We start from the raw sequence: 11,497 nt of genomic DNA, 5'->3' as shown, positions 1-11,497 counted from the left end.
CATGGGAAGTTTGGAAGAAGCCAACACTCCTTCGTGGATAACATTGTGGTACAAAATTGGTTGTATATAAGGTACCTTTTAGTTAAAGCATGAATTCAATAATTCATTGAGTTGAGTCATAATAAATAGATGAGAGATATATACTGTAGACATAAAGTATTAATCTTTGTGTATAGTATTTGGTAAAATTATAATAGATAAGACATAAATTAATTTAAAACTCCCAAATATATACCTAATATTTATTTTTATTTTCTTAAAAAATTATACATCATTCACCAATATTATCACCATCACCACTATCCTCACCCTTAGAATCATCCACCACCATCAGGAATATATTACCGAGTTCATATCTCTAATTAACATAATCACTAATAATCAAATGATACCTAAGTACCGTGTTATATATATTCTGTTTGGAAAAAAAAAACTTTTATTAAAATAATAAAATTTGTAAAATAATAAAATAAAAAATTAATTATTATTAAATTTATAATTTTTATCATGGGTAAATTTCAGAACTTCGATTAAAAATAATTAAACTCTCACTTAACTTTTCCAGAGAACATAATGAGTTGTGTTTTGTGTAAGCGGATGGTAGTTCTTGCAGATAAGCATCTTTCCCTCAATAATTAACTCACCTCTTATATTTCTACAATAATTAATGGGTCCTGTCATAAGATATTTTAAGTTCTTTAATTATGAAAAAATGTTAGGAATTGCTACTTTTTTAGGGATATTAATTAATATTTTAAATCAATATTATAAGATTTAATATTTAAAATTTAAAATTTAAGATATTTTTTAAAAAACAAAAAATTCAACACAACAAGGTGAAACAGCTAAAATTTAAAAAATACAAAGTTACTAGGTAATAAAACAGAAAATTAAACTGTAGTCATTTTCAGTATCGTCATCAACAACTAAAAGGATCAAAATCAACCCACTCTTTGTAGCTCTTAATCGACTTGTTGATAACTTTCGCAATACCTGCTTCTTGATTCCTAAATATCCTATCATTCATTTTCAGCTAAGTATTTTAGATGATAGCATAAAACCCATCAACGGATAATGATCCGATAAGCATCTCTGCTCACCTTTAAGCCGCGTCTTAGAAAACTCTTCAACCCATTCCACGCTAACTAAAACGCGATAAATTCGATTGCACAATTGGCCCCTGAACCAAATAAACCTATGGTCATTCAATTCTAAATTCACCAGCTCCATATCATGTATCCAACTTCTAAAATCTTCTTCTGCTGCTGTTAATATGCTGACTCTTTTCTTCTCATCCACTGTCACAATCTCATTAAAATTACCCATGTAGCAAATTGGGACTTGACATAACCTAATAAAGATAAAGTTCAACTCTTTCTAGTCAGTTTATCCTCTTTGACATGCGCACCGTACACCAAGCAAAACGTACAATTGAAACTATTATTCGTCAACACTCCTTTCATATACAACCATTTCTCCTCTTTATAACAATTATTCGCCTTAAACATCATGTCGTCCCACATCAACAATAAAACTCCTAAAAGCATCATCCGATCCCACAAATTTTCAACCCATTGCATCAAACTTAGTTTCTTCGTTTCTATCAATCCTAATATGTTTACCTTATTTTTCCTTTTAAAATTTTTCACCATTCCCAACTTTTTGACACCCTATAAACCCCTCACATTCCAACAACGGTAAATAATTTAAGCATTGTATTACACATCTTATTTCGATTTTTAAAGCGACTCTTTCTTACTTTTTTCTTTTGTTTTGTTTGCTTCCTTTTTTATGCATTCCTTTCATTCTGAACTTAAAGAATAACCATAATGTCTTCTCCCTCGTCATAAAGAACAGCTCCTAATTCCACTATCAAATCTCAAGCCACTCTATTTTTAACCAAATAGTCTTCCCAACTTCATCCTTGCTTTTCTAGATTTGGCTCACTGCTTACAGAACCTCCAAAGTCTTCTAAGTTTCTTAAATCCCCTTACTCTTCAAAAAAAATTTCATTCATTATTAAATTTTCAATTTTTACATCTGATTCTTCCACTTCCTAGCTTGAACAGTGTTCATCTTCATATTCCTGTTCAATTTATTTGTGGTGGCACAGATACCATTCAAATTCCTTATCTCCTTTTTAATTACTGTACCAGCCTTAACGAGTATCATGATCATCTTCTCATTAAAATGTGCTCGCATCCTTTTGTTATATTATTCTCTGCACTTTCGACAAACTCTAATCTAGCACAAACTGGTTCAACAATGACTCCTTGAGGTTCTCGTTCTCCATTACACACCATATCAACGTACTTTGTCCAGAACTCCATACAGTCACCAGCAAAATAAGTTATGAAAATATATTTGTAAATCAAATGTGGACTTAAAATGATAAATATTATTAACTATATTGTATTATTTTGTAATTATATATGGATGACATCAAAAATCACAGAGACTTTAAATAAAGAAAAAAATTGTGCTCTTACAATATCAGCCTTCAAACGAAGTACTATTATTAACAAATATCAGTAATAGTGTTCTGGGGATCGGAGAAGGAATTTGAAGGTCTTAAATTGTAAAATGACTAGAACTACGTATAAAAGTATCACGTAATATTTGTTTTCATGCAAATGCTCAATATCTATTAAAGAAATTGCAAAAAAAATAATGTTACATATTTAAATTTTTTATTAAGAGAAGTGCTAAAGAATCAGTAATTTTTGTGATTTGTAGTCATTAAGTAACTATTAATGATGTTTTTAATATTGTGAGATTTCATCTGATGGTGTAGGATTACTCACTCCTCTTTTACTGGTTACATGCTGGTCATAATTTAATAAAATTGTTGGTTTTCTAGATTTTTTTTATTAATTAAGTTCAATCAAGTTGATATAACATAATAAAAATTAGTTATAACTATTATTATTTTAAGTCTTATTATTTAACTTAATTAAACTTAATTTTATAAAAAAATTTAAATATATAATATTATTCTTTTAAAAAAAAAGTGAACCCGTCAACTCAAAATGACATAATTCTTCTGTTGTTGGTTGTTACTATATACACGTTCAGCTTCTGTTTCTGCTATATATACATAATTACATATACGATGTTGTTGATAAGCTCACACTTCCATTAAATTGTCCTAATTCCAACTAGGTTTAACATTTGCTTCCACAACTACTCTTTGTCGTACTTATTTATTCAATTATTTATGTATTATTAAAGTGACTCAAATTAGTTATATATTTGTTTATTTATGTATACTCCTTCTAGTACTTATGGCTGAATGATTGATGGGATGTTATCATTAACTTACTATGATTGTTCGAGTATGTATATATGCAATAATGTTGATCATTATTATTCATATATACGAAAAACATGTTTTTGTTTTATTGAGTTTATATCGAATCCAATCAATGTAATTTTTTGTGGCAGGCATAACAATTTGCTACTTGGATCTTTAAGGACTTGGCTGTCCTATCCTAATGTTTTCTTTAGAATGAAACAAGAAATGATGGGAAATGAAAGAAACAAGAGATAGGCTGTGACACTTGTGATCTTGAAAGTTGAAACCTTATTTATTTGTTTTACTCCTTTGTATGTGGTAAAGATTAGAACCATGTGTGTGCGCGCGTGTTTGTGGTTAAGATTAGAACCAACGAGAATCCTAAGTTTGCATTTGCACTACATCCATGTGGTTCACGAGAAATAACTACTGTTGAATAATGGTCAGTTGGATAAGCACTCAGATATTTTGCAACATGTTTAATTCATGTTTAAAAAATTACGAATGACCACTTTTTGCTTAAAATATGTATAAATTATAGGGAAAAAATTGAGAATAAATCAGGAGTTTGTACATACTCTTTAAACAAATATTAGATATGTTAATTTGATTTTTCCTCGACGTTAAAATTAACGTTAAACAATTACCTTAGTCTTCTCTAAAAATGTGTTTGCAAGTTTGCGGAGATGATAAGAAAATTCTTCTCAAAAAATTTGACATTGTTCACAAATTTTGAAATTTTGAGACTTTTATTAACCTTTCAAAATTCTCCCAAAGTCTCTATTTTCTAAAATTACAAAACAACTTGCAATATGTAATATACATATTATAATGTATATATACATACACTCATATTTTAAAATAATCAAAGAAATACATATCTACATAATACACTTCAAGCAATTGAGAAATACTGGTTTTCGTTGCAACACATGATAATGGATCAACGTCAATACTACCAGCTTTATCTCACGAAAATTTCTTACATTAACACAAATTTAACCTCATTTAAGATCATTTTAAGCACATGATAAAAGAGTCCTACTAATTTTATTTAAGATAAATTTAAAATGTTCATTAATCCTACTAACTCTTGTGAATTCTTCTCATCTTGGATTGATAAATCCTACCTTTTGAAGGCATTGCAGCTCATAGAGCCATCGAAATAAAATAAAACAAAAACCTGTTACAAGAATAGTTATGTAATAAAAGAAACACCTTTAAATAAAAATGCGTTAAGTCATTAACCATAACAGTGCAGGAATACTATTCAACTAAAAGAATACAATTTAACTTATACACATGTTTAGTTCTAAAACTAAGTAGATGGGGCTCCCATCTCATGTCCAAAATATTATGAAGTCTGCAGAGGATTAAGTGCTATCAGTCTTACCTCTATAAGGAAAAGAATCCTTATGCTACCAGAATTGTTGCCACCTACTTCACAAGCTAACCAGCAATCTTATCTTTGTGCCAAGAAATATACGGCAAACTTAAGAAAGATTGAACCTTGAATAAATAATGAAGCATCAAAGTCCAACCCTATGGTGTTGTATAAACTTTATAATTTAATGTTCCACAGCAACTTATGAGCTAATCGAACCGTTCCCAGTCTTCAGTTACTTTAGTAGAAGATGATGTTGAAGGTGGGGCATTAGAGTTTCCCATTTCGGAGTCAAAGGTCTCCCATTGGGTTGTAACTTTCACACCATTGTCACTGCTGCTAAAAGGGTTGGCATTTCGTGCCTTTAGAGCATCTAGGGTATCGACCAAGCTCTGCACACGACGTACCTGTTGACGGGTGGAAAGGCTTATGTTCAGCCTTTCGTAGGAGTTAACAACAAATATGCTTGATGCAATATTTTTTCTCCCAAAAGCTGCTTTTACACCTCTATGAAGAAATATGTGAAGAGATATACTCTTTTCTCTAAATAATAATAATAATAATAATAATAGAACTAATTAATAAAATAAAGGAAAACAAACTAACAATGATGAATAACATAGGCAAAGATTTCAGATTATAGAGGACAAACAGATTCACAAATAACTCAGATTGTCACAATTGCAACACCTAGAGATTTAAATTTAAAGTAAGGTTTGATTTCTTTTTTGGATGGGAGAAACAAAGTTAGTCACTTTATATTGTTCAAATGAGAGAGGTCAGAAGCTCAAAAACCACCTTCAAAATATGCAAAATGCCATAGTAGTTAGTACTTTTTAAAGAAATATCTACTTGAAATTTCATGAATGATGAAATATTGGCACACATCTATAATCTATTACATATGAACCTTCTCTGACAATGTTTACACTGAGGGATCACTAAGTTTCCTAAGGTCCTTTTTCTATATTATCATATCAGCTTTATAATCCAGTCTAGCAATTTTCAGAGAAAGAAAATTATCACAAGATTGCGTGAACTGCTCTACACATCATGGTGAAAACCAAAAAACATTTCAAATAAAACGAGAAAGATTATTGCCCACAACTAACCAACACAAGAGATTGCACAAAAGATAATTAAAAACCCAACAAAAATAGACCAGGCTATTAACTTTTCAGCTAAGCAATATTATTGTCATCAATACTACCTCAGCTTTTCTCTGCAACTTCGATTCACCTTCAGCCTCAATAGTATCCAGCTTCAGCAATTGCTTCATAAGCAACTCCGTCAACACAAGAAACTCTTTCTCAGAAGCCTTGTTCCCCCCATTAATAGCCGCTTCCAGGGCACTCACCTGAAAAATTAGATTAGTCCATATGATCATTCTTCTGTAAATATTTTTCTACATAGGTTATTTCAAAGATATACTCACCCTATTGGAAAGCTTGTCCACCTCAGCTCTAACTCCAGCAACAGCTTCAGAAGCTTTTGACATCTCATTTTGTTTTCTGGCTTCCTCAAGTTTCTTCTCTTTGCTAGCAGTACCTTCCAAAAGCAAAAGCTTGGACTTGTCCTTCACACCTTCCTGGTGCAAGTGTTGTTTATCATCCTTTTCTATTCCTCTAAAGAAAAGTCGTTGCTGTTCAGGCTCTAAACCAGTTTTATGCACAAGCAATTTCTTGAGATCCCCTGTTATTGAAAAACCAAACAAGACAAGCCATACATCAATGAACAACATCCTTGATGACCAAACTGATATTATAATTCAACGAAAAACTAAACCATTGAATGAGCCAATATTCTCGATGAGCAGACCAATATTAACATGAGTGTTATGTGATTTTACTCTTTTCAAATACAAAATCGATCCGCAAAAAGAAGCGTTTACTTTCGCATCTAAGGCAAGTTAAAAGCTCTGCCGGTGCCTAATGTTTTTCATATCAACAAGGCTCGAACTTGATCTTTTACTTATCTACTCAAGAAGAAAATGACAAAAAATTGGTAATATTAGATGTATATTTATGTGCCTCTACCTAATAATTAAGCTTCTGGTTCCTGCAACAAATTTAGAATGATTAGAATCCAGCCAGCGCGTAATGCTGATATGGCATCAAAACTTCTGTGACAAAAAAAGAATCTAGAATTCGAACCCTAATTTCATGTATCAAACATTCAAAGCTGCTAAACTTCATACATCTAAAATATTCAGAATATGCACTGGCCAAGCAACACAATACCAACCCTAATTTCACGAAGTCTCAACCAAAAAGCATGGTTTCAGAAAATCAAAATATCAAACTCGCAAAAAAATCAACTATTATCACCCTGAATTGGAAACAGAATAAGAAGAAAAATCACCGAAAGTTGATTGGGCTGGAAGGTGGACCTCGTGGTGAGAGGGACCATGGGAAACGTTGACTTTGATTTCGGGCCCGCCGCCGTCGTCAGGGGTTCCGGCGGTGGCAAGATTTGGGGCGTTGGTGTCCATGGAAAGCGAAGCGGGTGTTTGGCAAAACGCAGAGGAGGGTTGCATTTTGCGATTGAGAGTGGCAGAGTGCGATGAAGTTTGGACTTACGTTTGACCAGACGAACTGCATTACTTCATTAGATATGCAAACCGGACTCCAAAGCAGCCTCTGGTTTATTTTTGGGCCTTTTGTTCTTTTGGGTAACAATCTCTTTTAATTTAATTTTTTAGGGTAAAAAATACAGGATAAGTCACGTGTATAAACTATTTGCAAACCAAAATTACTTGAATTTCCCAAAGTGTAACCCAAAGTGTAAAAGGTTACGTGAAAGTTTCAATTTACATTTTTTATATAAATCGATAATTTTCACTAAATCGAATTTATAGGATTCGAATTACTAGAAATTGTGATTCACATGTAGATCGAAGCCAAAGAATTTGAATTATGCCCTACCATACTAAATCGAATCTATAAAATTCGATTTATATGCTCTATGCTAAATCGAAGCAAAAAGGTTCGATTTACACCCACTTGGTAAATCGAATCTATTGAAGTCGATTTAAAGTGATATGTAGCTTTAGCTTCGATTTACTATGTATCATACTATATGATTAAATCGAACGCAGTTAATTCGATTTATAGAGTCCTAACTATATAAATACGAGCTCAACGTGAATTTTTTTTACCACAGTGAGATTCACAATGGCTAGTTATGAGAATTTTTTAGTTCTTGTGCATTATAGATGGTCTATTAAAAAGAAAACGCGATCAGGAATTAAATTTACTGATAAGGACCCGTTGAGTGTTTTTCTCAAACATTCAACGAGTTTTACTGAGTTTCAGAATACTATACTCCAGAAACTACATCTGCATGGTGTCGAAACGGGTGGAGAAGTTATTTTATAGAATCCCAATTTCTGTGTTACGCGATGATGTGAAGTATGATTTATTTGTTATTAGCAGTGACGAAGATCTGCAAGTTCTATTCTATTGTCGTCGGCAGTTTTCTAAGGTGAGGACTCCAGAGCTGTTAGCGAAGCTTGTGGATGTGGTATCTAGTTCTGGAGGTTCGAATCGGAATCCTCAGTCTTAGGACATCCAGCCTGTTCTAGTTTCATGCTTGTTGGTGCCTCGTCAGCTGTGCCAGTGATTACACCTGGGGCAGTTTTAGTTGCTTCTCCATCCTTTGAATTTAATCAGAACCACAGTGGTAACGCAGGAGTTTGTGAGACTGGACCGTTAGGGGAGGTTGCGATCGCAACACTCGGTTCTCCTGCAATGGTTCCGGTTTTCGGAGAGGGTGGAGTGCCCGATCGAGTTGAGGATGCACTGCATGATGATGATGATGATGATGTGGAGCCCGCCACGATAGCTAATGATAGTGACGATGACATACCACGGACCATTCTAGTTGTGGGTGGCGGAGCATCTAGTTCAGAAACTAATCAGTACTCCCGCACTTCTCAACTCTGGACTTGGATGTCGTGCCACCTCAGGGGAATCTGGAAGTACCTGTTAGTTTCGGGGCCAGAGATACACAAAATACAGGAGTTGTATCTGAATTTTAAGTTGGTCGGCAGTTTCAGGATAAAGAGGAAGTCATATTAAGTGTGAAGACTTATAGCATCCGCCATGGGGTTGAGTGCAAGGTATTGGAATCCGATCATTGGAAGTACTATGACAAGTGCAAGGAGTTTGGCAGCTGGTGCACATGGCTCATTCGGGTTAGCCTCCGCCAGTGCAGAGGCATTTGGGAGGTAAAACGGTACAATGGTCCTCACATTTGTCTACATCAATATCTAGTGATCATAGAATGCTTGATTATCATATCATATCAGCCTTCATACTGTCCATGATTAGAGCTGATGATGCCGTCTCGATCAAGGTATTGCAAAATGCCACGAAAGCACACTTCGAGTTTAGACTGACTTCAAAGTACTCCAATGCACAACACGAGGCCCCTTGTCGCTCAACGTCGGCTGATAACCTGACCATCTGAAGACCAAAACATTTAGTCAAAAATAAAGTAAAATGATAAATTATTAAAAACATGATGCATAATCCAAAAGAGTACCTCGACGCCAACGGCCAATGAAAGACATCAAATCTATCCGGTCGGAAACCAAGGAACCTCCAGAAGATCCATGACTGCAGGAGTTACAATGGACCGACCAACTTGACGACATTCCTGTTTGCCACGCGGCACATGCACCTGTATAACCATGACAGTGTAGCAGACCCCCAGCCATACTGACCCATATCCTCTAGCCTGGCGATGTAGGGTAACCAACGGATGTGAAGGTGTGTACCAGACTTATCCCTGAACAGCTGTGTCGATAAGAGTATCATGATATATGCACGGACATGCCTCCTAACCATCTCATCGTCTGCCCCTCGGAAGCTCACTAAATGTCTCCTACATTCAAGTGCACTTCACTGTGAACTTGTTGATGCAGTTCACAGGAGGCAAAACACCCAACAGCTCCTCAAACCATACCCATGCTGGTGGGCCACCCTCGATATGTTGCTCAAAGTCCGTGAGGCATCCGCTGACATACTGACTGTCGATTGAGAGCCCTAGCTGGTACACTACATCCTGTAGCGTGATCGTGCATCTCCGAACGGCATGTGAAAAGTATGCGTCTCCAGTCACCATCTCTCCATGAATGTGCTCAACAATGGCTCGTCTAATTGAAACCAAGTCTTGTTCAGTCTTGCTAGATGGATAAACCGGCCATCTGTAAGTACGGAATGATCCTATCATCCAATGGCATGCATACTGTGTTGTTGTCTCATACTGGTGATACATCGATGGGACTAGACAATGATAAAAAATTCCTTATCACAATCGTAACAAAACAGTGTTCAATGCATAAAATTCTAAAAATGCTAAACAATGCATGCTCTAATTTTTAAAAAATTGTTAATAATGCCCTACAAAACATTAAATAATTCATGACCCAACTCAAAAAAAAAAAAATTTACTAAAGCATATAGTCTCACGTTTACAGAGGAAATACAAAATGCTAAACCAAGTCTCGTTGAATATAAGACTAATAACTTCAAAAATCTAACATAACCTACAATCTTAGCTAACTAACCTTTTTAGGTACCATCTCAAGTTCTCAAAATCTAACCACCTAATAGCTTACTATTTTTAACAAGCACTTATATTAAAAAAATTAATTTTCTATAGTAAATTTAATTTAAATTGAAGTGTTCAAATTTAATTTTCAGAGCTTTTGTGTAATTATGAAGTGTTCAAATTGAAGTCTTTCTATTCTTCTAAACTTTTCCTATTTATAGAACACAATAGTGGATTGCGGAATGCTTCTCTTTTTTCACGAATTTAACTTTTTCTTTTTCTTTGGACTCTACAGCCCATGACCTTGCCTTGACTATGAAGGACCTTGTTTACCAAGTTATACATCCTACGTCTTTTTTTTTACCTTAGTCACCAAGTATTTACCCCACATTCTTTATTTATCATGTGTCAAGGTATTTCAACGTTTTAATCCTCATGGTCAAAGGTTATCAAATATCAAAATTTTATACTAACAATAACATTCTTTACATTATCAATATATCAAGTTATTTTAATCAATTATCTTAATTACAAAAGCACAATGGAAGTTTGTATTTGTCAACTAAGGAAAATTGTACTCCGACTAAATAGTAAGAAAACAAAAAAAAAGACAAAAAATTATTGTGTACTTCTAACTAACATTGATACAAATGATTTACAAACTTTTAGGTTTCAAAACTTTACCTGGTCCATAATCCTACAAAAGTAAAATAGTTACTGTGAGTCGATTTGTGATTTATCTTTGTTAGTGCAAAATTTTGACCTATTGTAAAATTCGACTATGATAGAATTAGGTATCGACTGTCTCATATGAATTGAGTTAAAAGGATCACAGTCAAAACTGGTTGATCGCACCTGGCAAACTTCAAAGAAATGAGGACTTGATCATAAGAAAACAGAATGTCGATTATGAGATGAGTCGAGTCGAGAAGGACCTAGGTTGAAATTTTATAAATCGCACGTCGCTTTATCTGGAGCATTATACAAAACGTGGGGTTTGAAGACCAAGGTAAAAGCAAAGACATGGGGTATCAACCTTAGAGAACAAAATCCTTTGCATGCAGTCAAGACAAAGTCATGGGTAGAGAAAGCCTGAAAAAAAGAAAGAAGTTAGATCGTGTCAAGAAAGGAGCACTCTGCAGTCCACTCTTTATAGTTTATAAATAAGAAAAGTTTAGAAGAGTTAGATGATTTCAATTTGAACATTTCACCATGACACAAAATCCTGCAAATTTTCAGTCACACTAATACAATGGAAGCAA

The 11,497-nt window shown here is 34.1% G+C and overlaps 1 protein-coding gene across 2 annotated transcripts; it reads right to left on the bottom strand.

Moving 5' to 3' along the window:
- LOC107625789 (BAG family molecular chaperone regulator 4) lies at positions 4,493-7,343 on the bottom strand. Of its 2 annotated transcripts, none has more exons than XM_016328502.2 (4): positions 7,041-7,341; positions 6,115-6,371; positions 5,890-6,036; positions 4,493-5,086 (listed from the first exon to the last, which is right to left on the bottom strand). In XM_016328502.2, exons 1-4 carry the CDS (start codon positions 7,213-7,215, stop codon positions 4,889-4,891), a joined length of 777 nt encoding a protein of 258 aa, XP_016183988.1. In that variant the 5' UTR covers positions 7,216-7,341; the 3' UTR covers positions 4,493-4,888. The 2 variants fall into 2 exon arrangements, with proteins under 2 accessions (XP_016183988.1, XP_020971871.1); XM_021116212.1 differs by having other exon boundaries at positions 5,004-5,117; positions 7,041-7,343.

This window comes from Arachis ipaensis, chromosome B02, assembly GCF_000816755.2.
Source record: "Arachis ipaensis cultivar K30076 chromosome B02, Araip1.1, whole genome shotgun sequence".
Classification (NCBI taxonomy): Eukaryota; Viridiplantae; Streptophyta; class Magnoliopsida; order Fabales; family Fabaceae; genus Arachis; species Arachis ipaensis.
Note: the sequence above shows the minus strand (reverse complement) of the source record. Positions and strands in the feature narration are given on the sequence as shown.

Excerpts from the sequence above, each read along its gene's own strand:
- LOC107625789 (XM_016328502.2), bottom strand. The coding sequence starts at position 7,215 with ATGCAACCCTCCTCTGCGTTTTGCCAAACACCCGCTTCGCTTTCCATG. Across the intron at positions 6,372-7,040 it reads TCCAGCCCAATCAACTTTCG|GGGATCTCAAGAAATTGCTT; the intron begins GTGATTTTTCTT and ends TTTCAATAACAG. Across the intron at positions 6,037-6,114 it reads TGGACAAGCTTTCCAATAGG|GTGAGTGCCCTGGAAGCGGC; the intron begins GTGAGTATATCT and ends CTAATTTTTCAG.